General features: G+C 35.3%; 1 protein-coding gene across 1 annotated transcript in view; it reads left to right on the forward strand.

Annotated features, from left to right (window-relative positions):
• The window catches only part of DENND5B (DENN domain containing 5B), a 197,427-nt gene that overhangs the window by 90,328 nt on the left and 80,840 nt on the right, over positions 1-26,259 (forward strand). The window contains exons 3-5 of the mRNA XM_027844379.1: positions 5,132-5,798; positions 11,558-11,745; positions 24,456-24,986. Of these exons, the coding sequence (XP_027700180.1) occupies positions 5,132-5,798; positions 11,558-11,745; positions 24,456-24,986 (1,386 nt within the window). The remainder of the gene's footprint in view (positions 1-5,131; positions 5,799-11,557; positions 11,746-24,455; positions 24,987-26,259) is intronic.

Below are 26,259 nucleotides of genomic sequence, written 5' to 3' on the forward strand. Positions count from 1 at the left end.
ATTCCTTTAGGATAACTCTTTAATATGAAATATAGAATGATCATCATTCTGGGAGGGATGGCATCTTTAAATGCTCATTAATACATTTATATGTAAAAATATATTGAGGGGCCGCTAGGTAGCACAGTGGATAGAGCACCAGCCCTGGAGTCAGGAGAACCTGAGTTAAAATCCAATCTCAGACATTTGACACTAGCTGTGTGACCCTAGGCAAGTCACTTAACCCCAATTGCCTTGCCAGAAGAAACCCCCAAAAAACCAAAAACACTCTGGTCCAGAGGACTATGGTGATCTCTTTCATTAAAATCCCCATCCTTGGACCCAAACTACCTCAAGTTCATTCCTGAGGGAATTTTGTTCTAAGAAAGACTCTTTTCATATTCTCTGTCTGGCTCAGGAACCCCTGGAAAAAATTACCAAAGTTTAACAATCCTCATGTCCTTGGTAACAAAAGCATTAACTAGGACCCTTTTAGAAAGATACTCACTGTTCCTCCTCATTTGATAATAGATCTGTAATTTCATGTTTCCATTCCTCTGCTTCAGTTACTGTACTAGACATTTTCAGAGTTTTTTTTTTTTTTTTGGAAATAAGTACCATAATGTAAAAAAAGCAGTAAGCAGTGATTTTTTCTATTTTTTGTAGTTAATATTTTATTTTTCCCAATTATATGTAAAAACCATTTTAAGTCATTTTTAAAAAGTTTAAGTTCCAAATTCTCTCCCTCCATCATTGAGAAGGCAAGCAATTTGTTATAGGTTGTACATGTGCAGTCATGCAAAACGTATTTCCCTATTAGTCATGTTGTGGGGAAAAAAAACCTACCAAAAAAAGGAAAAGATAGAAAGTTTTAAAAAGTATGCTTCAATATGCATTCAGACTCCATCAGTTCTTTCTCTGAAGGTGGATAGCATTTTTCATTGTAAGTCCTTCAGCATTGTCTTGGATCATTTTATTGCTTAGACTAGCTAAGTCATTCACAGTTGATCATCATACATTATTGCTGTTGCTCTATACAATGGTCTCCTGGTTCTGCTCACTTCTCTTTACATCAGTTCATGTAAGTCTTTCTAAGTTTTTCTGAAAGTATCCTGTTCATCATTTCTTATAATACAATAGTATTCCATCATAATCATATGCTACAACTTGTTCAGCCATTCCACAATTAATAGGCATCCCCTTAATTTCCAATTTTTTGCCATCATACAAAAAGAACTGCTATAAATATTTTTGTACATATAGATCCTTTTCCTCTTTTTAAAAAAAATCTCTATGTAATACAGACCTGGTAGTGATATTGCTGGGTCAAAGTGCATGCACAGTTTTATAGTCCTTTGGGCATAGTTGCAAATTGTTCTTCAGAGTGGTTGGATTGGTTCACAATTCCATCAGCATTAATGTCTCAATTTTCCCACATCCCCTCCAAAATTTTTGTCATTTTCTTTTTCTATCGTATTAGTCAATCTGATAGGTGTGAGGTGGTATCTCAATGTTATTTTAATTTGCATTTTGCTCATCAATAATGATTTAGAGCATTTTTATATGACTATATATAGCTTTGATTACTTTGTCTGAAAACTGCCTATTCATTTCCTTTGACATTTTATCAAGTGGGAAATGACTTGTATTCTTATAAACTTGACTCAGTGCTCTATATATTTAAGAAGTGAGTCTTTTATAAGAGAAACTTGCTGTAAAAAATTTTCACAGATATGATTACTGTGTATTCCTATCCATCTCCCCCCCTTTATCCTGGTCTCTCTACTTTCACCCTATCCATCCTCAAAAATGTTGTACTTCTGACTACCACCTCCACCAATTCATCTTCCTTTCTGTCAGTCCCACCCCCTACTCCTACCCTTCTCTTTTTCCCTTTCCCTCCTACTTCCCTGTAGGGTGAGATAGATTTCTATACCTAACTGAGCGTGTATGTTATTCCCTCTTTGAGCCAAATCTGATGAGAGTAAAGTTCAAGCATTCCTCCCCACATCCCCAATTTCCCCTCCACTGTAAAAGCTCTTTCATGCCTCTTTTATGTGAGATAATTTATTCCATTCTACCTCTCTCTTCCCCCTTCTTTTTCTCACCCCTTAATTTTGTTTTGTTTTGGGGCTTTCTGGATATAATCCCATTATAGTCAATTCACACCCATGCCCTTTGCCTATGTACAGTTATCCCTTCCACATTGCAGGGGTTAGGAGTACAGTGCTCCTGCAATCTGGAAAATCCACATAAGATTTTTGGGTCCTCCCTTCATACCAGAGAAGAAGTCTGAATTTTTACTTTTTCTTTATGGGGTGTTTATAGTACCTTATTGTCAAATTTGAGTTAAGTATGTGGTCATAGGCTCTGTTTGGTTTGCTGGCCTTTGCATGTCTTCTGCTTGCTCAAAACTCCCCCAAAATTCCCATTTAATTTCTTATGCTGACCTGCAACATATTGAAACTGCAGTGTGGAAAATCGTGATATGGAAAGGATAACTGTGTATTCCTTCTAAATGCTGTAATAATAATAAGGTTCTTAGGAGTTACATGTATCATCTTCCTCTGTAGGAGTGTAAACTGTTTAACCTTACTGAATCCTTTATGATTTCTCTTTCCTGTTTACTTTTTTATGCTTCTCTTGAGTCTGGTATTTGAAAATGAGAGTTTCTATTCAGTTCTGGTCTTTTCATCAGGAATACTTGAAAGTCTTCTGTTTATGGACATAAAAATGTCCATTTTTATCCCTGAAGGATTTACTCAGTTTTGCTGAGTAGATGATTCTTGGTTGTAATCCTAGCTCCTTTGCCCTCCAGAATATCTTATTCCAAGCCTTCTGATCCTTTAATGTAGAAGCTGCCAAATCTTGTGTTATCCTGACTGTGGCTGCGCAATATTTGAGTTCTTTCTTTCCGGATGTTTGCAGTATTTTCTTTTTGACCTGTGAACTCTAGAATTTGGCTGTAATAATCTGTGAGTTTTCTTTTGGGGATCTCTTTCAGGAGGTGATCAGTGGATTATTTCAATTTCTATTTATCCTCTATTCCTAGGATATATCAGGGAAATTCTCCTTGATAATTTCTTAAAAGATGATGCCTAGGCTCTTTTTTTTATCATGACTTTCAGATAGTCCAATAATTCTTAAATTATCTCTCCTCAATCTGTTTTCCAGTCAGTTGTCCAGGTCAGTTGCTTTTCCAATGAGAAATTTCACATTTGATTTTGTTTTACTGTTTCTTGATATCTTATGGAGACATTAGCCTCCACTTGCCAAATTCTAATGATTAAGGACTTACTTTCTTCAGTGAGCTTTTGTACCTACTTTTCCATTTGGACAATTCTACTTTTTAAAGAGTTCTTTTCTTCAGGGAATTTTTGTACATCTTTTCCCATGTGTCCAATTCTATTTTTTAAGGAGTTCTTCTCTTCAATAAAACTTTGTATATCTTTTCCCATTTGGCCAATTCTGCTTTTTAAAGATTTCTTCTCTTCATTGGATTTTTCTGCCTCTTTTACCATTTCACCTATTCTGTTTTTTAAGGTTTTATTTTTTCAGTATTTTTTTTTTGCCTCCTTTCCCAAGCTATTGATTCTTGTTTCATGATTTTCTTGCATCAGTCTCATTGATTTTTCCCAACTTTTCCTCTGTCTTCTCTCATTTAATTTTTAAAATCCTTTTTGAGCACTTCCAGGAAAACTTTTTGGGCCTGAGACCAATTCTCATTCTCCTTTAGGCTGTGGATAGCAGTTTTGACTTTGTTGTCTTCTTGAGTTTGTTTTGATCATCTCTGTCACCATAGTAACTTTCTATAGTCATGGTTTTTGTTTTGCTTTGTTTTGTTTTTGTTTGTTTTTTTGCTTATTTTTCTAGCCTATTTCTTGACTTTTAACTTTATGTTAATGTTGGGCTCTGCTACTGGAGTGGAGGGAGCACTGTCCTAAGCTTCAGGTTTTTTGTGCAGCTGTTTGCAGAGCTAGTTCTGGGGGTCTCTAAATTTTCAGTTCTTCCAAGGTGGTGTGATCCAAGGAGAGGCATGTTTACTACTCTCCTGGCCTATGCTCTAGTCTGTGAGCAACCACAAGCATTCTTTTCTGCCCTGGAACTGTGACCAAGGTCCCTGCTTCCCTGAGGCCAGGAGTTCTAGTGTGCTAGTACTTTTCCTTACCTGGGACTGTTATCTAAATCCCATATAGGCAGTGCAACAGAGTCTTGCACCCAGTGCCAACAAAGGGACCCCTCTATTCTTCTGATCAGTTGTCTGACCCTTTTTACCATCTGTGGGCTGAGAGTTCTAGAAGTCACTGCTGCCAATTCAGTTGCTTCAAGGACTGCTGCACACTTGCCAGGGCATTCTCTGCACTGGTCCATGCTGCACTCCAATGCAAAAGACCTTTCCTGACAACCTTCTAAGTTGTCTCAGACTGGAAAATAGTTTCATTATATCCTTTTGTTGGTTCTGCAGCTCGAGAGTTCATTTTGAGGCTTATTTTAAAGTTGTTTGGAGAATTGGGAGAGCTCAGACAAGTCCCTGCCTTTTTTAATATCATCTTGGCTCCACTCATCTCCAGCAGTGATGCTTAGAGTAACCCTTACCATTACCCTCATTCAGCATTTTATGTGGGAAAATGTCAAATCTTTTCCTTTTCACTGATATCTATTCTTCAGGACTTTATCACTGTTTACAAATCAAAAATATTTTATTAAACATATTTTGTTAAATTATATTTATATATAATATATATTAAATATATTAAATATTCTCTCATGTGATCATCATTATCATCAACCTAATGTAGTCAGAGCAAGATTATTAGATTATTGGTGTAGATAATTGAGGCTTAGAAATATTAAGTTACCCTAAATAACATGAGTAGTAAGAGGTGAAGCTAAGAGTAGAACTTAGATCTTCCAACCCCTATTTTAGTGTTCTTTCTGTTCTCTCACTCCGTGAAGGTTTTTCATGTTGTTTACATTCCTTTAAAAAATAATTTCATTTATAAGTAAAATGAAGATTGCTTTTAATTGAAGTAGTGTTAATGGTGAATAAAATGACATTTCATTCCTAGCTCTTTAAAAACGACAGATCTATGGAACTTGTTTTGAGATGACAGTATATATAGATTCTGATTGTGTTTTCTTTTTTCCACAGCTTTGTATGCCTAAAGGACTATCCTTCAGAACTCAAATGGATAACAAAGACCCTCAGTTCCACTCATTTATAATTACCAGAGAAGATGGTTCCCGCACATATGGTTTTGTTCTTACTTTTTATGAAGAGGTTACCAGTAAGCAGATCTGCACAGCAATGCATACACTCTACCAGATGCATAATGCAGAACATTACAGTAGTATCTATGCCTCATCTTCTTGCAGTATGGATTCCCTCACAAGCAATATTGATGAAGGAGATGCAACTTCACTTGCTAAACTCCAGCGATACAACTCCTATGACATCAGCAGAGATACACTGTATGTTTCAAAAAGTATATGTCTGATCACTCCACTACCATTCATGCAAGCTTGCAAGAAATTTCTCCTTCAGCTTTATAAGGCAGTTAGCTCCCAGCAGCCCCCACCCTTGCCTCTTGAGAGCTATATCCATAACATTCTTTATGAGGTACCCCTTCCACCTCCAGGGAGGTCATTAAAATTTTATGGTGTTTATGAGCCTGTCATTTGCCAGAGGCCTGGACCTAATGAACTCCCACTTTCAGATTATCCTCTTTGGGAAGTCTTTGAACTTCTAGGATTGGAGAATCTTGTTCAGGTTTTCACATGCGTTCTTCTAGAAATGCAGATTCTCTTATATTCACAAGGTGAGTCCTTATTTCTTTTTACTTATTTTACATCATAGCAATTTCTTGATATGCTCCAATAATGCCCTTCCTCACAAAGAAAAATTATTAAACAAAACTAACACATCTGAAAACTTACAACATTTTGTATCCAAAGATTTATCCCCTCTCTGCTAAGAAGAAAGTATGCTTTATCATGTGTCCCCTGAAATAGAAATTAGTAATTACATTTAGTCTCAGATCAGCTGCCTTTTAGGGTTGCCTTCATATTATTAATGTAATGATTGTGTATATTGTTTTCCCAATCTACTTTTTTCACCCTGCATCAGTTCATATAAACCTTCCATAATTCTTTTTCTCATATTTATATATTTTAGCATAATAATATTCCTTTACATCCATATACCATATTTTGTTCATTTTCCATAAGATAAGCACCCTCCTTGTTTCCATTTTCCAGATATTTCTCTTTTTTGTCTTCTTTGGAATATATGCCCACTAAGAGTTAAAGTTTGGCGACTTTTCTTACGTAATTCTAAATTGTTTTCCAAAGCACTTGAATCATCTACATCTCCAATTAAAATGTATTGGTATACAAGGCAACTGAATTCAGATTAAATACAAAAAATTTATTGGTTCCAGAGGATAAATAATGAAACAAATCTCCTCATGGTGGAGAAAAGGTAGGAGAATACTGCAATGCTTGATGCCACACTGTGTCATTTTTATTTAACTGTGTTTTGTTGTTACAAAGGAGGGTTCAGTGGCTGGGGGTGGAGAGCAGGATATAGAGGTAGGTGTGGCAGCAGAAGGTATATTGGAAAATGAATGTGATGTAAAAAACCAAAGGCATCAGTTTTTTTTTTTTAACCCTGTCTGCCTTCACCCAATTGCTTAAGCATTGATTCTTTTCATCTGCTATTATCTTTTAATTTAATGAGTATAATGTAAAATCTTAAAGATCATTTAATTCACATTTCTTTTGCTAGTAATTTAAAATTTTTTCTATGATAGTTGATAACTTCTGACTTACCAGCTTTTCGTATTACACTTTTGTCAACTACAGATGTGTTCGCTTTTATACTTAAGTGAAGCATAGTATTGTAGTCATATAAAGAGTTTTAAAATACTGGCCCAGGTTTCTCTAGTACTTTATAAAATATTTGTCTATTTTTGCATGAATGGAAAGCAAGTATATGGTAGAGACCGTTTTACGTTATTTAAAAAAATGAAAGGAACCAAGTTGTGGCAGTTTTCCTTCTCTTTACAAGGTGAGAATAACTTTGGAAAGATAGGAATTAAGAGGAAAAAAACTTCCTAGTGATACTTGGTAACTGAGTGAACAGGTAACCATTTCTCTCATAATGAAAGTGAGAAAATTATACAACTGCAATTAAATTCAAGGACATTTTATCATCCAAGTTAATAGGGCCTTTTATAAGCCTTACTGCTTCATAAGTGCATATTCCAAAATGCTTTTGGCATGAGATGTGTATTGCACAGAGCTAAATGAAATAATTGGCTCTGTAGCTTCTTAGGCAAAAGACTTTGGATCTCTTCCTGAAAGATCAAAGATATTAAAGAAGATTTAAAATTACATATATAATTTATTTTTAACATCCTTTTTAAAAATTGTGTTCCAAATTCCGTAAAGCCCTCTAAAGCCCTCCTTCACCCATTGAGATGGCAAACAATATGGTATCAAATATAAATGTGAAATTATGCAACACATATTTCCCTATTAGCCATGTTACAAAAAAAACCAAGAAAAATAAAATGACAGAATTATAATTCAGTTTGCACTCATAGTTCATCAGTTCTGTCTGAAGCTAGATAGCATTTTTTCATCATGAGGCCTTCAGAATTTTCTTAGATCAGAGTAGCTAAGATTTTTTGTAATTGATCAACATTACAATATTGCTGTTCCTGCCTGCAGTGATCTCCTGGTTCTGTTCACTTCACTTTGTATCAATTCATATAAATCTTCCCAGGTTTTTCTGAAACTATCCTGCTCATCCTTTCTTATGACAAAGTAGTGTTCCATCACAGTCATGTGCCATAACTTGTTCAGCCATTCCACAAAAAGCTGATATAAATATTTTTGTACATTTCTTTCCTTTTTTGGATCACTCTGGAAGAAAATTTAAATAGAAGAGGGAAAGAAAGAGAATACAAGTGAAATAGTTGTTACAGTCCTATATTTCAAACATTTGATTACTGATGGGATTATCTTTGTAGTAGCTTTCATTTGAAACCCTGCATGTGCTTATAGGTCAAGAAAACTGTGGAAGTAATAACCCTGTTGATTATGGCCTTCTATGACTTAGCATCCCAAGTAAAGATTTTGTTTTTCTAATCAGATTGTCAAAGAACATAGATATTTGATGTTGTCCCAGATGCAGCATTTCTAAATATTGGTCATTTATGTAAAGAGAATTGTGAATGTTGGCTTGCTTACACTGTTGAATTCAAGAAAAAAAACTGAAAGCCTTGTAAAAAATGTCAATATTAATACCTAGAATAACAGGTTCTTCAAACAATGTTTCATGAAATGTACATAAGTATTTTGTTACCTGTTCACTTAAGTTGCAGAATCATAGAAGGATGATTCACTAGACTCATGGCCATCGGCATCAAACCTTTTTTTTTTTTTTTTTTTTTACCATTTTACCTTTTTCCTTTCTCTTTCTTTTTTTTAATTATAAGTCAGTAGAATGAGCCAAGCGAGATCCATTTATAATGACCCGACATTTTTGTGTTGACAGTGTTTTTGCTTATGGACAGATTTGCTATAAGATAATAATACTTTCTTAATTTTACTATTTTTTTAATTTCTAAAGGAAAATTATAACTTTCCCTGATAATAAATTAAAGTGCCTAAATTTCATATGGGGAGGAAGTTGTTAATGATGGCTAAACTAAATTCTTATTTTTTCTTTTTTCATATATATAGAAGAACCTGCTATTATCCACAGCACTTCGATTCCTGCCTTGAAGTATATCTCCCCACACATTACCTCATCTTTTTTTTTTCTGAGATAGCCACAATTCCTTTCCCTTTTGTGAAAACAATATTTCTTAAACTATTTATTGTTTTTGTTATTCTCCTCTGGGCTCTCTCCAAGTGATACATATCTTCCTTAACTCAATAAGGAGAAAAACTTGAGATTGCATATATTTGGAAAGCCTAGTTCTTACTGCCATAAGTAGTCTTTCCTTGTGATACTGAAATGCATTCTCTGGGCTGCTTCTGTCATTCACATTAGTGGGATAGTTCCCACAAAGGGCAGCTAACTACTATTGCCCTCTGCATTCTCTAGTACTGTTGTTCATCAGCCCCGCTCTGGCATTATTAATCAACCAGTAAAACTTGAATAGCTTTTAGAAAAGAAATTTACTGAAAAGGTATAGAAAAAAATGATTGTTACAGAAATCTCTTTTCAAACAGAGTGGATACTTTCCCTTGATTTCCCTGTAGCTAATTATGACTTGCCACGCTCCATGCTTGAATTACTCCCACCACTTGCTTCCTTCACTCCTATTCACGTGCTGCTGAACAAAGCTGTAGGAAATCACAAAATTGTGCTTACTGGGTACAGTATATTTGGGTACGTGTAAATTTGTTATACAATCTCAATTGTGCCTTCACTGCAGCAATGCAATATTTTTGTACCTTACTAATAAAATTCATTATCCCACTCATCATAGAGGCTGTTTCAAATACTCTTGTCCCTCCTTCAGCTCTCTCCATAGTTCTCTCTACCTCAACCCTGAAAACTAAGGACATTGCCTCATACTTCACCAAAAAAAATTGAGGCAGTCCACCCAGGCTTGCAAGTTCTCTGTCATCCTTAGCTCCCCACTCTCACTTACTCCACTAATCTGATTTCTTATCATTTCTAACTTCACAGCATGTCTTACATATATATACTTCTTTCTCCTTACACAGCCGCAACGTTATTGCATGTCCTCATTCCATCACACCAGAACTATTGTATTAGTCGGCTGTTTGGTCTCACTGCCACAAATCTCTCCTCACTTCAATCCATCTTCCACTTAGCTGCCCAAAGGATTTTCTTACAGGGCAGAAACGAACATGTTATCCTACTACTCAATAAACTCTAGTGACTCCCTGTTACACACAGGATCAAATCTGAAATTCTATATTTGGCATTTAAATCCTTCACAACCTGGCCTCTTCCTATCTTTCCGGGTGATCGGGTACTCTGGCCTCTTTGTTACTGCTTGCATAGACCCCTTCCATCTTCATCCTCTGTATGTTTTGATTGGCTCTCTTTCATTTCTGGAGTGCAATGAGTAGACGCTTTCTGTTTTAAAAAAAAAAAAACAAAACACACACAAAAAAAAACTGTACTAGCCCTAACAACACAAAGACTACAACAAAATAATCCCTGCCATAAAAATTCACAAAGGAAATTTCTATGAACATTATATATTTTGAATAAGAGCATTATAAGAAGTGATTTCAATAATACTTAATCCTTTTTAAAAAATTATCCCCATGATATGTTCAAGGACATCAGCTTATTGCACGATCTCACCAACCACATCCTCCAGTTTTTGTATTTTGTCTATGGGAAATTTATTTTCTACCAAGCTTTATAGTCAATATTTTAACTACTATGGTGGTATCACACCCAGAAGCTTGTCCCATTCCAACTCCATTCTATAATCTCGTTACTTTGTCATTACATTTCAGCTCAACACTGGGATATGTTCACAGATTACACTACAGGGGACAGTGGTACATTTACCAGCCCAGCTCTGGGAAAACCATCTCCTATAAAATATCAAGAAAGACCAAAGTTAATGTTCTTGACATTCATTTTTTTTTGTGATGCAAATATGTAAACTTGATTTTGTAAAAGACTGAATCTTAGCCTTTGTTTATATTGGGCAGAAAAACCTCATGACTACAGCGATAACAATGGTAGTCACTAGCTGTGAAGTTGCCAAAAATTGAGTACGTGAGGGAAAAGTAGTGCATGGATGGGTTGTAGAATTTCATTGGGCCAATTGATGTCACATTGGAACTATGATTATTAATATGGGAAAAGAGCTACTTGGAATACTTGCTCACACTAAAAAATGCCTCAACTTCTTTTTTTAAATAAACCAACTTGATTTATAATGGAGTACAGAGATGCAGTTGTGTGATTTCCTGGTCCTGGTTTTAAAAGTTTTGTAAATTGGACATTCTGTAACACCTGTTGAGCTTGGTAACCTGTGAAAGTTGATTATTTTCCATGTGGATTTTCTTATATAGTATTGTCTTTAAAAAAAAAATCTGACAATCTCTTCTATATTGAAAGCGTAATTTATGTTTTCTAATTTAAAAATTAATGTTTTCATATAGATCTTTATTGCACAATAAAAGCTGAAGTGGGATGTGTGGTTTTTGCAAATGCTTTAACAGCTGATAAAATTTTACATTTGTAAAAATTAATATATTGTACTGGTACAAAATAGTTTTAAATTATATTTTAAAAAGTTCCAAAAAATATAATGCTTAGTCTTCTCATGTTTAAAAATCAGAGGTTCATATATAAAAAGTTGTTTGTTTTAAGCTACTTAGTAGTGGTAATAGCAATGCCTTTCAGAATAAAGGGGAATTAAACTAAAATTGTTTAGCTAACTATGTAATTGTAACGAATCATTTTGTAAGTACAAAAATTCTCCCTGAATTGTACATTATCATCTTATATAATGAAAATTATTTGTTTTCACTCAGTGTACATTTATGTTCTCTCTTTTTGCAGATTATCAGCGTTTGATGACAGTAGCAGAAGGGATCACCACACTTTTGTTCCCATTTCAGTGGCAACATGTCTATGTTCCCATTCTTCCTGCCTCCCTCCTTCATTTTCTTGATGCTCCTGTACCTTATCTGATGGGACTTCAGTCAAAAGAAGGAACTGATCGCTCTAAACTAGAACTTCCACAGGAGGTAAATTTCATTGTGATTTATGACACTTTTGCTTTTGGTTAATATTTTTTGTAAGGTTTTTAAAAAATACTTTTGCCCAAGTGTTTTTTTCCTCTCTGTTCTTACTTAAAAAAAAAATACTTCTGATATTAAGGAGCGCTTCCATTGAAGAATACATCTATGAATGTGATGGGCACCTTCTCTACAACTTAGAGCCTTAGAGTTGCCTAGAGCATAAACAGTTAAGTGACTTGCCCTAGATTATATAACTGATGTGTTTCAGAGGTAAGACTTGAAGCCACACTGAGACCAGGTCTCTATTCACTATGCCAAGCTGTCTCCCTTTTGCTCTTTTCTTTCTTGAATCATTCAACTAAATTCAGCTTATAGTTTTAGTGTTAGAGACTAGATATTGCCCCCTGATGGATACTTAGTGTGTGTGCTCAGTCATTTTTAAGTCATGTCCAACTCTTCATGACTCCATTCGGAGTTTCTTGGCAAAGATACGGTTGTGGTTTCCTGTTTCCTTCTCCAGCTCATTTTAAAGATGAGGAAACTGAGGTAAAGTGATTTGACCAAGGTCACACAGCTAGTAAGCGTCTGAGGCCAAATTTGAACTCACAAAGATTAGACTTCCTGACCCCAGGCTGGCATTCTGTCCACCTAGCTGCCCTACTCATGGATGCTACTACATTTATCATCTCCCTAAGCTCCTATTAATTTGTATTACATATAAGACAGAGCTGATGCAAGTCAGTGATAAATAACTTTTAAAAAATTGGTGAAAATGGAGCTCAAATAAGGTTTATATGCACTTTATGTTATATGGTATAAAGCATTTTTAATCTCTTCTCTACCCCACCCTTTCCACATCCATTTTTATAGTGATGTACAAGTTTCATTGTGCTATAACAATTTTTAAAACATTAAAACTGATTAATTCTTGACCTCTGTAACATGAAAAGAATATCCTTTAGCATGTTGTAGACAGTGAAATAACAAACACTTTAACATTCCTTATTTTCAGGCCTAGAGCCAGTATTTCTGTCACTTGGCCTAAATATAAGCCTAGTTGTTACATATGTGAGATAAAATTCCAACAGTTGGCTGTGAGGTATTCTTAAGGTTATTAGAGGAAACTACTTGAGAGCTTCCATTAAACAACAGCCTTGAGAGCAGAGACTAATTTTTGTCTTTGTAGCCCCAGCCTAGAACAGTACCTGGCATACAGTCTGGGCTTAATAAAGGATTGTTAATTGATTGGTTCTTGATATTTACTTGACTCCTCAAGAGCTTTTAAAAGAGGGAAGTAAAAGAGATATCTGCTTTTTTTGCTTTTACTAGTGATATGCAAAATTAAAATTAAAATGAGACAGCCTAAAATAATTCAACTTTATATTATTACTATATCTGTTTAGTACCACTTTCAAGAAAATTCTTCATATGTAACACAAGTGAGTTTTTAATAACATATCAAGCCACAATCCACTTGAAAATGCAATAATCCATTGCTTATTTTTGTCTCAGTGAATATTTCCCTGCTACATTACACACTTTGGTCAAGGAAAATAGCTTGATATAAGCCACATTCAAGCTCTCACACTTTTCTTTGAAGTGTTTTCTGTTTCTTTTCCCATTTCTCTTTTCTCCTTTCTTCCTATAAATTAATCTAACTTTTTGTATTTTGTTATTTGAGAGTATCTACTCGTTCTTTTATCATGAGAAAAAAATGTATTAGCCAAATCCACTGAAATTCCATATTGGTTTTCTCTCCCTTTTTATTCACTTTTTATTTAGAACGTGATTTGTTTACAAGATACAATTTGGTTCACTTCTTTTTTGCTTAGCACAAACAATGAATTTGTAGACCTTGACTTTCCATGATTGTCTGAAGATTGATATCTGAGATTTCGAGACATATATGTATATGTGGGGGTTGGGGGAACGGGGAGGGGGAAGAGATAACACATTGGGATTTTGTGCGTGAATTCTTTCTGATGTTTTTTCATACCTTATGTATTTTCTAACTAGCATACATTGACTTGAAAACACATACGTACACACACACACACACACACACACCCCCCTCCTTAAATGTCCCTACTACAACTTTTGTGCTTTTCTAATTCTTTATTCAAGAAATCGACATCAACTTTATCATTTTCAGATTTAAAAACTCATTGAATACAAGAATACCATGCTCTGCAATGATTTGCATGGCTTTCTGCTTTGTCAGCTGTATCAGCTGTTTCAGTAAATAAACTGAATAAAATTCTTTTGGAAGCAGAAAATAATACTTTTTCACTCTTCTGGGTCATCATCTGTGATGTGAAAAGTTGGAATTGTCTAGTATCCATGTTCATTTACATGTTTTTCCTTTTCATTGAAATCTCAGAAGTGAAATATTTGCTTCCTGGGTAAATGATGGTAAGAGAGCTATTTAGAATAATAGTAGAAATAATGACTTTACACAGAAGTTTTAAGTATATTTTAAGTAAGCAAGACTTTACTAAGATGTATATAGCTGTTTAACTCCTAATCAAAATACAGTCTCATAATTGACTTTATATTCATTTAACTCACAATAATAGGTAATTTTTTTAAGATTAGATGGGTAGTAATAAACTTTGTTCTTAAGTGGCATCTTTCTCTTTCCCCATTTCTTATTCATTTTACTACAAGTAGAAATTAAAGATCAGGATGATAGTGGAGACAGAACTATTTGCCATCCTTTTCCATGCCTCCTGTCATAAGAATCAGGAAGTGTTTTGAATATATAGCCCCAAACCTACCATCCATTTGTTTCTTAGATCTCCTTTCCCTCCATATCATTTCTAGCAAGTGTAATTGAGGTGAAGTTATTTGGTTGTCCAACTTGCTTAGAGGTAAGTTTATGGGAACCTCTTAAGTTATTCTTTGGCCTGCAACATTCTCCTATTTAATCTTATCATCCTGAGCAGTAATTAAATCCGGGGATATGTTTGTGTATTTTCTCATTAATCAACATATCCCTTTAATTAATCAACTAAGTTGAAAGTCCCCATAATTTTATCAAATATTATTTATTCAGTAAATTGGAGAAACCTTTTTTTCCAATGCTCCTTTGCTTTATCAAATCCACTAATCTCTTAGGGTTAAATAAATACGTATGTTTACATTTCTTTTTTTATTTTGTAACTTAAACACCAAAAAAAGAACATTTCAGTATGCACAGCAGAACACAAAAGGAGGATTCCATATGAAACCATGAATCTCCATTTCGTAACATGATTGCTTTTTTAAAAAAAATGTAGAAAAAAACACTTTAATTTTTTTCGTGCCTATACTTCCTTATAAACTTCATTCTATTATTTTCTGTGCAGTTCTTAAAATGTTACAATCCCCTACCACACACACTCACACACACCCCACTTTTTTTTGTCATTAGTGTTGCTAACCCACTGTCACAATTAAGTGAGATAGAAGAATGAGGAGGGGAGCCCTTGTAACAAATAAACATAGTGAGGCAGAACAAATCCACCACAGGGTCACGTCCAGGAGTATAGCTATGAACCTCAAGTCAATCATCTCTTTGTCAGCAGATGGATAACATGCCTCATCATAAGTTCTTGGAAGATGTGGTTTTTAATGGCTTTGATCAGAGTTCTAATTCTTCCATAGTTGTTTTAGTTTTACAGTTTTGTTATACTTGTATACGTTGTTGTCCTGGTTATACTCGATTCACTGCATCAATCCATACTACCCAGGATTCTTGGAAATTGTCCTTTTCATCATAGCTTATAGTGCAATAATATTCCATTCCAGTCATATGCACCACAATTTGTTCAGCCATACCTCAGTTGTCTAATAGGCATTCTAAAAAGCACCCCTTTAGATTCTAGTTCTTTGCTTTTTCTTCCCCATTGCCATTTAATCTCAATTTCAGAGTAAAGAACTGTGTTTTGTTTGTGACTATTCCATTTGTGATGCTATTCTCCCTCTCAACCACCCCCTCTATCCCAGATGACCAGATCATTTACCTGTTGAATCTAATGTACTTGTATACCAGATTGTTTCTCTGTGTGTACTTATTTAAGCTTGAAAATGTATACTCAAATCTTCTTTGTTTCCAATAAGAATGAGGCTTATCTGATGCCTAGTCCCTTCACCACTTCCGCCACATTTTCATCTTCTTCTTGTGTAGCCCACTTATGAGAAATAGCAAGTTTTACACCCTTCTTCCTCCTTTCTCTGCGAACGTAGTGCTTCTTTTACTCTGCCACCTCTTCCCTGTTAAACCTCTCAGAATAAATCCAATTCACCTCCTAGGATCTTTATATTTAACTCCCTCAGTACCTATTGAAGACATTGAAATTCTGAAATGACTCTTGTTTCTCCTCCCCTATTAGAATATTAGTACTGCCTCTTCACACAGCCCCTTTTATTTGCTCAACAAATTTATCTTTGTAGGTTTCTCTGGATTCTTACGTTTGTATTTCAGAGTTGTTACTCACCTCTGGTCTTTTTATCAAAATATTTAAAAATCTTCTACTTCATTAAAGATTCATATTTTTCCCTCTAGAATTATACACAGCTTTTTAGGGTAAGTTATTCTTGGTTGTAAATCTTTATTTTTTGCCTTCTGGAATATCATTTTCTAAGATCTCTACTCCTTTGTAGTGGTGGCTGCCAAGTCTTGTGTAATTATTTGGTACTTTATTGAACTTGATTGGCACTTAGAACATGATTGGTACGTGGTTGTTCTTGATTGGTACTTAATTGAAATACAGTTGGATGGTTTGGTAGATATAGTGTAAGGCTTGGAAATCAGGAAAACTTGAGTTCAAACCTGGTCTCAGACACTTAGTAGCTGTGTGATCCTGGGGAAGTCACTTAACCTCTGTTAACCACAGTTTGTTCATTTGTAAACTGGGGATAATAATAGTATGTAACATTCCAGGATTGTTGTGAGGATCGAATAAAATAATAATTGTAAAGCAATTAGCATAATGCCTGGTATGTAGTAGGTGTTATATAAATGCCAATTATTATTATTATTCTCTCTGGTTGCTTGTACTATTTTTTTCTTTGATGTGAGAGTTCTGGATTTTAGCTGTGATAGATATTTCTGGGATTTTTTACTTTGGGCAATTTCTTTCAGGTGGTAATCAGTGGATTCTTTCTATCTTTGCACTCTGATTCTAATAGATCTGTGCAGTTTTTCATGTATGATTTCTTGAATTACAATATCTAGGCTTTTTTATTTATCATGGTTTTCTGGAAGTCCAAAGATTCTTAATTATCTTTTCTTGACCTGTTTTTCAGTTCTGTTAGTTTTGATAACAGCTGTCTTAGATTTGATTTGATTTGATTTTTTTCAATCTTTTGATTTAGTTCTAATATTATTGCTCTCATAAAGTCATTGATTTATATTTGGTCTATTCAGTGTTTTCAGGGAGCCCATTTCTTAAATAAGGTGTACCACTTTTTTACTTTTTTTTCTTTCACTTCTTTCCTCCAGAGCTTTTATTTCATTAATTTCTTGCTTCTTTATTTCTAGTTATTCATGTAGTTTTTGTGGGAAAACAAAATTTTTCCTTTGAATCTCTTCTTGTAACTGTTGTAGAGTTAGACTTGCAATACTTTTTTATATTCATGAGTGTTTTCTTTGAAAACACTCCTTCTTTAGTTCCTGAATTGGATCTTTTATAACAGGACCAGGAGCTCTCTGCTGCTGCAGTTTTAGGTGAGACAATCAGCTCTGCTTGGCTTCTTTTGCTGAACTCTACCTCATAGGATTTGTCTCCCCTCGTGGATTTTTGAAGATTGCTGAATCTCCAGGGCTATTTCTGGAGTCTGAGGATATAGTGTTAAGGACTTCAGAGCCCCTGCGCTTAGACTATCCTAGTCTGAGTACTGCATTAACACATGCTTGGCAATATCACATTGCTGACTCTTCCTGGGGCTTTCTGATAAACCTGGGACTTTGTCAGAAGAGCCCTCTGCCCTTTTTAAAAAAAAATTTGTTAATATACAAACCTGTATTTAAAAATATATAATATATGAATATTTATTACAATAACCGTATTAATAACATTAATATTGTGTTTTGGTGTTGGGCTTGTGTTTTGGTGTCAGGTTTCTCTAAACTCCAAACCACCCATGTTCACTCCTTCGTTCCTCTCTGGTCTCCTCTTGATTCTCCAGACTTCTTTCTCATCCAGCAGTGATATCACTCTAGAAAGATTCCTCTTCCCCTGTTGTCTTTTTCTCTGATTGGTCTACCCTTCCTTGAATCTCTATTTTAAGGAAGCAACTGGTTCAGCCATTTTTTCTTTCTCTCTTCTCTTGGCTCTACTTCTGACTCTCCAAACTTTGTTCTCCATGCCTCTAGTGAGTACCTTCTCCCTACCTTCCTCCCTTCAAGTTTTTTAACTTCCTTTTTTACCTTACTTTCCTACTTTGGAGTTTAAGTTCCTTGAGGGCAGGAACTGTCTTTCTTTTTTGCTTGTCTCCTATTCCCAGGACTTAGCATAGTGCATAGCACATGGTAAGCATTTAATAAATGTTTGTTGATTGAATTTGAAATACAGTTATAAAATTTTTTTTTTAAAAACAGGTTCACAGACCACAGGTTAAGAACCCTTGATGTAAAAGGTAGTCATGTGTGTTGCTGGAATTTACAGTGAGATCGTTAGTGAGTCCAATAGCGATTACCACACCATAATGGACTAGAAAATTATTTCAAAAAGTATATCATTTTGGGACAGCTAGGTGGCGTAGTGGAGAGAGCACCGGCTCTGGAGTCAGGAGGACCTGAGTTCAAATTTGGCCTCAGATACATAACATTCACTAGCTGTGTGACTCAGGGCAAGTCACTTAGCCCCAATTGCCTCACCCCCCCCCCCCAAAAAAAAGCATATCTTTTTTTTTCTTTTTGTGAGAAGAAGGAAACAAAAAGGAATAGCTCAAGAGAAGATCATTAGTAAGGGAAAGTAGTACAGCATTTTTAATTGATAGTAGATCAGTAATTGAGTAACTTGCATTCATTTTCTTTTTTAAAAATAAGTTTCAATTGATGTCCTCTGTTTTTTTATATCATCGGAGTTTTCCCTAGCATCCCTCCCTTTCCCCCTCCCAGTATAACAAATAGTATTTCAAAAAAGTCATGGTTGGGCATTGAATTAATTGTAGTCCTTAAGCATTTCAAAGTTGTTTTTCTTTACAATGTTGTAGGCAGGTAGGCGACAAGTATTTATTAAGTTCATTACATACTAAGGAAGAACCTAGGTGACTCAGTGCTGAGCCTAGAGTCAGAAAGACCTGAGTTCAAATCTGGCCTCAAACACTTACTAAACCCTGGGCAAGTCTCTTAACCTCTGTTTGCCTTAATCCACTGGAGAAGAAAATGGCAAACCTCTCCAGTATCTTTGCTCTTTGCCAAGATACTGGACAATATGGTCCCTAGGGTCACGAAAAGTTGGACACAGCTTAATGACTGAACAACTACTACATGCTAGGTATTATACTAAGTACTTGGGATACAAATACAAGCAAAAGATAGTCCCTGCCCTTGACGAGCTTAAATTCTAACGGGGGAAGACAACATATTAAAAGGAACAAAAAAGCTGGCAGTGAGGTTGGCCTCCTCCACAAGGAAGCATGGTGGCATCATCCAAAGAGTTAGAAGCACAGCTAGGAAGGATATGAAGGATGGTCAGCTTGGACTCCTTACCAAAATGGAGCTCCTGAAAGGAACTCACCAATAGGAGAAAGGAGCAGGATGGGGAGGGAGGTATGTTCCAGGAAAAGTCCCAGGAACTGGGAGAAGTTGCAGGGTGAGAAGGCAGCTGAGGCATGATGTTAAAGTCCAGAGAGTCGGAAGCACAGCTTGAAAGGTAGATGTTCCAAGCACATTCAATTTATTGGTAAGGCTAGCAGTTACCAATAAAAAGTGTCTTTAGCTCCTTACTGTGCCAAAAGACTCCAAATGAGGGTAGACAGATCCAAAAGTTAAAAGGAGCATTATAGATGGAGAAAACAATATGATTGGTTACAAAGCCAGTAGCATCATAGGTGAGGAAAACCATATAATTGGTTACTGAGTCTGAAGCATGGAGGACAATATGATTGGCTGAAAATTAGGAATACAACACTTCCTTCCACCTTATCACTATGGGAGGCTTATTGGTAGTGTCCACCTGCATAGCTAGTGAGTTTCACAGCGATAACACACCAAACTTTCTTAAAGGATTGTCAGTGTTCCAGAGATAACAGACCAGACTCCCTGGCATCTACCTGCATCCTTCAAGTATAACAGATTTCCTTGACACAAGAATAAGAATAGTGATTAGCAGGAAAACTGAATTTCTGAACTTAACTCAGAGACAAATGAAACATGACTTATGTAGTTACACAAAATGTTGGTAGTGATGCAGAAATGAAATCAATTACAGAAAAGAATCAGTTTGATTTTCTCAAGTTGTCAGGTATGTTTCTTACAGTGGCATCACTGGGTATGCGTAGTTTAGTGTCATGTAGGGTATACTTCCAAATTGCTTTCCAGAATCTCTGGACCATGTCATAGTTCTACCCACAGAGGATTAGTGTGCCTTTTTTCCTGTGTTCTCTCCAAAAATTGTCACCTTTGAATATGAGAATATGAATATAAGATTGAAGCTTAAAGTTCTTTTATTTTGCATTTCTGGTCTTCCATCCAAATCTAATCATTTGGAACATTTTTTTCACATGGTTGTAGATACTTTATATTTCTTCTCTTGAGAACTGCTTATTTATTAGTGCGATCTTTAGCTGCCTTAACAGAAGCAAAACTTTTGGGAATAAAGGGAGGTGAGAGTAGAGGGAAAGATAGACTTGCTGTACTTTGCCTTCATCAGACTTCATGGGAATCATTGTGTTCAATTCTAGGTGCCACAGTTTTAGAATGACATAAATAATTCTGAGGAGTAAACCAGGAAAGGCCTTGCTCCTATGATATATGAAGGACTAATTGTAGAAATAAGGGGCCCATAGCCTGAGGAAGAGAAGACTCCAGGCGACACGATGGCAGTTTTCAAGTCCTTAAAGTTCTGTCATGTTAGAAGAGAGATTAATTTTTTTTTCTCCTTTGTCTCCAGAGGGCAGACAAAGAGCAACGAGCAGGGGTTGCAAAGAGACACATTTAGGCTTTGATGTCTCACTAACAGAGCTGACCACAAGCAGAATAGCTGCTTCGAGAGTGGTGGGTCCTCTTCCTTAACTTCGAGCAAAAACAGGAGACCATTCTTTGGGTATATTATCAGGGTGATTTCTTTCTGGCTGGACTAGATGCTTTCTTCTCTTTCAGTTCTCAAATTCTGTGACTCTCTTATTCTTTCCCATAGTGAATTATCTAGTTTAAATATGCTCTAGATTCCATCACCTTTCTCTTGCTACTTACCTTTTCAACCTTTCACTGCTCATTTATCTCTTCTTGAGAAACAAGAATGGAAGAAGAGCTTGTAGAATGGAGATAATACATAATGTTACTGCCTCTTAGTAACTTTTGAAATAGCTTGATGATACCCAGAATTTAAACTGTTTTGATAAAATTGGCTATTTTGTGGATTACCTTCATATTTCACTTATTTTTGTTGTTCCTGTCTCATGAACATGGGCTAAGGCTTATCTTTTAGCCACATATTAAGAAATGCATGCATGGTGATAACGGATAAGAATATCATAAACAAATCAACAAACAGCCCAAAGATCGATTTAGGCTTCCTTTTCTAAAGCCAATCATTTTACTGCAAACTCTAGGAAGTGTTAATTGTTGGAGGTTTTTTCTAACAATTTTAATCCATTTATACATTATCTTTCTTGTACTAATTAGTTGTGAAATGGGTAAAACATGTATCGGAGTGCTCCATCCAAGTATAGCAGTGGGATACTTAGGGGCACTGGGAGAATAGTTCTCTGATCTTCCACTTCAAATATGATATCTACTAATGTAGAGCCCTCAAAAACTTTGAGTATCCAGACATTCTTATTCATAAGGACTAAAAAATGTAGGGCTGAATAGCATGTCTAATTTAGTCCTGATTCTGCTCCTTGGTAGCTTTGTGACCTTGGGTAAATCATTGCTCCTAGGTAATCAGTAACTTTCTGATTGCCAAATCCATTAGCTTTTTTTGCCCCCCACTCCTTTATAGCTTTTCATACTCTTGACTCACTTTCTTACTAAGTACATTCCATCTCCTCCCTCAACTTCAGAGGCATAATAATTCTCTTGGTGTTCCTCCTATCTCCTACTCTGTCTTTATAACTAGTTCCTTATTTGTTCCTTTGGTCTAACCTTGACTTTTTTCTCTTTTCCCTCCCTTGGCCACCAATTGTGTAACTCCCAAATCTTTACCTCTAGTCTTAAGTTCCAGATAATAATGATAATAACAGTAGCTTGCATTTATGTAATGCTTTAAGGTTTGCAAAATACTTTACAAATACTATCTCATTTTATCCTCACAACAACCCTAAACAACAGGTGCTATTATTTTCCCTATTTTATATGTGAGGAAACCGAGGAAGATAGAAGTTAAATGATTTGCCCAGGGTCACATCTAGAAAATATCTGAGGTAGATCCCGAGGTACTGCAGTAGATCCACATCTCTATCTGCCTAGATGAGATGTCCACCTAGATGCTCACTAGCACCTCAAACATAGGTGATCCAAAACCTCAACTCACGTTACCTGCCCCTTCTTCATATCCTCTGACTTTATTCTTTCTGTTTTTAGTATTACTTATTTACTTCTGCCATGTTTATTACCCTCAGGCTACCTTCTGTCACACCTCTCATATCCAATATTTAATAAGTCCTGTTGATTCTGTTTTTTGCAACATTCCTCATGTCCATCCCATTCTTTGTATTGTCTTTGTATCCCTTGTTAGCACATGCTTCCTTCCATTAACTTCCTTCAGGCTTTCTACCCTTCATTTTCTCTGTTCTCTAATCCGTACTATTCTCACAATATCTGTTTTTCTTTCTTAAGCATGGCTCTGCTTATGCTAGACCTTTGCTCAGCAATCCTTAGTGGTTTTCTATTGTACTAGCACTACCTTGCCTTTCCTTATATTACTTTCTTCTGAATGCTTTATGCTTCAAACAAGCTGGATTGCTCTCTACTCCTCTCACCTTTCCCCATTCAAACATGAGCTGCACAGTACAGTGGAAAATACCCTGGATTTTAAGCCTTGGACAAGTTGTTTAACCTCTAGGGGTCTCAGTTTTCTAATCTAAACCTGTGATCCTACAACTTAACTATCTAGCTATTTCCTATTTCTGGAATAGACTATTTCCTCTTCTTTGCATTTTAAACTTCTCTCCTTTTTTTTAAAGCCCAATTTTGAGAAGCATTCTCTGATCACCCTCAAATGTAATATTTTGTATTTAAGTATTAGTATTATTGTCTTATCTTTTTATTGATAATTACAGTGATAAGCTGGTAAATGTATAGCAACTCACTCCAAAAATGTGTGTATATCCACAACACACTTTTAAATTTAATCTGCATTATTAACATTTTCTCCATCACTTTCTAAGTCTAGACAATTGACAGAACAATAAATCAAGCCCTGATTTGTAGTGTTTGTCTATTTCTTATATGTAAATGAAAATTTAATGATCAGTTTGGTTCTCACAAGCCTGTTTAAGCTGGCTTCAGCACACTCCTGGAAGCTTCTTCATGATTTATTTAAACTTTGTATCTGCCCCATTGCCTAGAACAGTGGTCCTCACACAGTAGTCTGAATAGACTTTAAATGTTAATATAAGTCCCTTGATCCTCCTTGGCCCCCATTTCATCAGTCAAATGGAGATAATATTGTTTGAATTACCTACTTTACAGTGTTGTTAGGATCAAATGAACTAACATATATAAAACATTTTACAATGAAAAAGGTATATAAATGTGAACTATTGTTATTATAAGTATTATCTTTACTGGTTCTAGTAATACATTCTGCATTTCTATGTGATAGTCTAACACAGAAGTTCTTAACCTGGAGTCTGTAGACAGATTTCAGGATTTCTATGACCTTGGATGAGAAAATAAAATTTTCATCATTTTCTTCCACTAATCTTTAATGGAAATTTAGCATTTCCTTCAATTTTGAATGTAGGCAACAAACCACAGTAGTATTAGCAGTATTTGTGACTTTGTCACCAATCAAAATCACAGATATTTTCATATCACATTGCTGTTGTATGTAACTTGAAATTACATTTACACTCTTTAACTACTTAGAAATTACTGTAGTTATTAGACTTACCACTAGATGTATTACTATATTACGACCTTATTTTAATATTTTGATACCTCTACTTCAATGTAATTAGTTTTCTTTATGACCTATGTATTTCACTTTTTTGTATTTAAAAATATTATTTTGAGAAGAGGTTAGTAGGATTCACCAGAGGATCCTAAGGGTATATGACATAAAAATGTTTAAGAATCTTTGATTTAGTGCTACAATTACACAAAAGGCATAGGGAAGACAATAGAGATTCAAAAGGGCACTTGATGTCTGGGGTGTTGAAATGAAAAATGTCTTCTAAAAACAGACACTAAGGATTTGTCCTTTTGTTGTATGTTATTTATTATTTGGCAAGACCAACCACATGACCTTGATATTTTGACAATCTTAACAGTTCTTACACTTAAAAACCAGTGAATTTTGATGCTGATATTATAGTTTGTTTGTTTTTTTCACTTTCAGGCAAACTTGTGCTTTGTGGACATTGATAATCACTTTATTGAGCTTCCAGAAGAATTTCCACAGTTCCCTAATAAACTAGATTTTATCCAGGAAATCTCTGAAGTTCTCCTTCAGTTTGGAATTCCTCCTGAGGGTAGCCTACACTGCAGTGAGAGCAGCATTAAACTTAAGAATATAGTTCTGAAGGACTTGGTCAATGATAAAAAGAATGGAAATGTCTCTGCAAACACAATCCACATGTATGAATTACTGAAAGGCAATGAAACCATAGCCCGCCTTCAGGCTCTAACCAAGAGGACAGGTGTAACAGTGGAAAAAGTGGCCCTTTCTCCCTCTGTGGCTGAAAAGAACTTAAAACTACAATGTGAAGACGCAGAAATGAGGGACTATAAGCTCAATGTACAACTTCGGGAGGTCTTTGCCAACCGCTTCACACAGATGTTTGCTGATTATGAGGCTTTTGTGATTCAAACAGCACAGGACATGGAATCATGGCTGACCAATAGGGAGCAGATGCAGAACTTTGACAAAGTAAAAACGATTTCTTTTAATCTGATCCTCAGGGAATGAAATTATTGGCTTAGTGTAAAAAAATATATCAAATTTTCTCTTGCCCTACCCATTTAGAATATTCATTTGTATGTATAATTTAGATTGCAATATTGATACAAAGTAAATTTTTTTTCAAGAAATCAAATTGATTGCCTTTTTAGGCAATTAAAAGTTACATATATAGGCTATCCCCACCTTACCAAATAGTCATATTCCACAATTTTCAAGTCTGTTTAGTAATTGTAGTTTATTTTCCTACAGGTCCCTAAGCCAAACCACAAAGGCTATAATGTATGTATACTTAATGAATACCACATATAGAACCTAATCACCATATGTAACAACGCTTCTGTAGAAAAAATGCAGTCAGAGATTTAATTTAGGATGCCAGGAATACACATTTGATTGCTATAATGGAAGGACTTCCCCATCCAGTTCACCCATTTGGAAAGTGGAAATGAGGACTTGTCCAGTTCTATGTCAGTGGTGATAGTTCCCATGGGCTCTGAGGCAAGGGAGATAGCTGGACTGAGGAATGGAATGAAATATATTGGTCAATGATGATAGTTCTAAGGTATGAAAATAGGAGTAGTTGGATAGTCAGAGCCTTTCCTATCTTTTATTTATTTAGAAAAAATAACATACAAGTATTGTGTTGGCACAAAAATGACCAGAATAATATTTCTTAGAAAAACCACAGTAGAGTTATCTTTGTACTCACAAAAGCCAGGGGAAGGTACAGTAGACTGATGAACAATACTTGGTATGTAGTAAACTATTAATGATGGAGGGTTAAGGAGATGGTACTATGGTCAATGCCAGAGACTAGTGCTAAGGCCAATATACTATCCTCTTCACCACTGAACTGACCCAGTATCAATGTAAGAGTAGGAAACGACATATGTGTTTGAGGTACAGGTGAGTTGCCATCAAAGATAGCAGCATCAAGAGAGCAGGTAGAGTCAATGTGGCCACCAAATTTTACCAAGTGACTATTTGTACATGAGTCAATATTGCATTTATAAATACTTTTTTAAAATTTTACTTTTTTAATTTTGAATTTAACATTCCCCCAAGAATAATTCCCTATATTGTAAACCCTTTAAAATTTTTTAAAATTGTATGACTTTTGATATCTCAGTTTTTTCTAATATATGTTTTCATTATCTGTACTTGCTATGAGAGTTAAATTTTCTTAAATGAATCAGTTCTTTTTCCAGTTTGATCCTATAGTAAAGAAAGTTTCTCTTTG

The sequence above is a fragment of the Vombatus ursinus genome, unplaced genomic scaffold, assembly GCF_900497805.2.
Source record: "Vombatus ursinus unplaced genomic scaffold, bare-nosed wombat genome assembly UNPS02014941.1, whole genome shotgun sequence".
NCBI lineage: Eukaryota > Metazoa > Chordata > Mammalia > Diprotodontia > Vombatidae > Vombatus > Vombatus ursinus.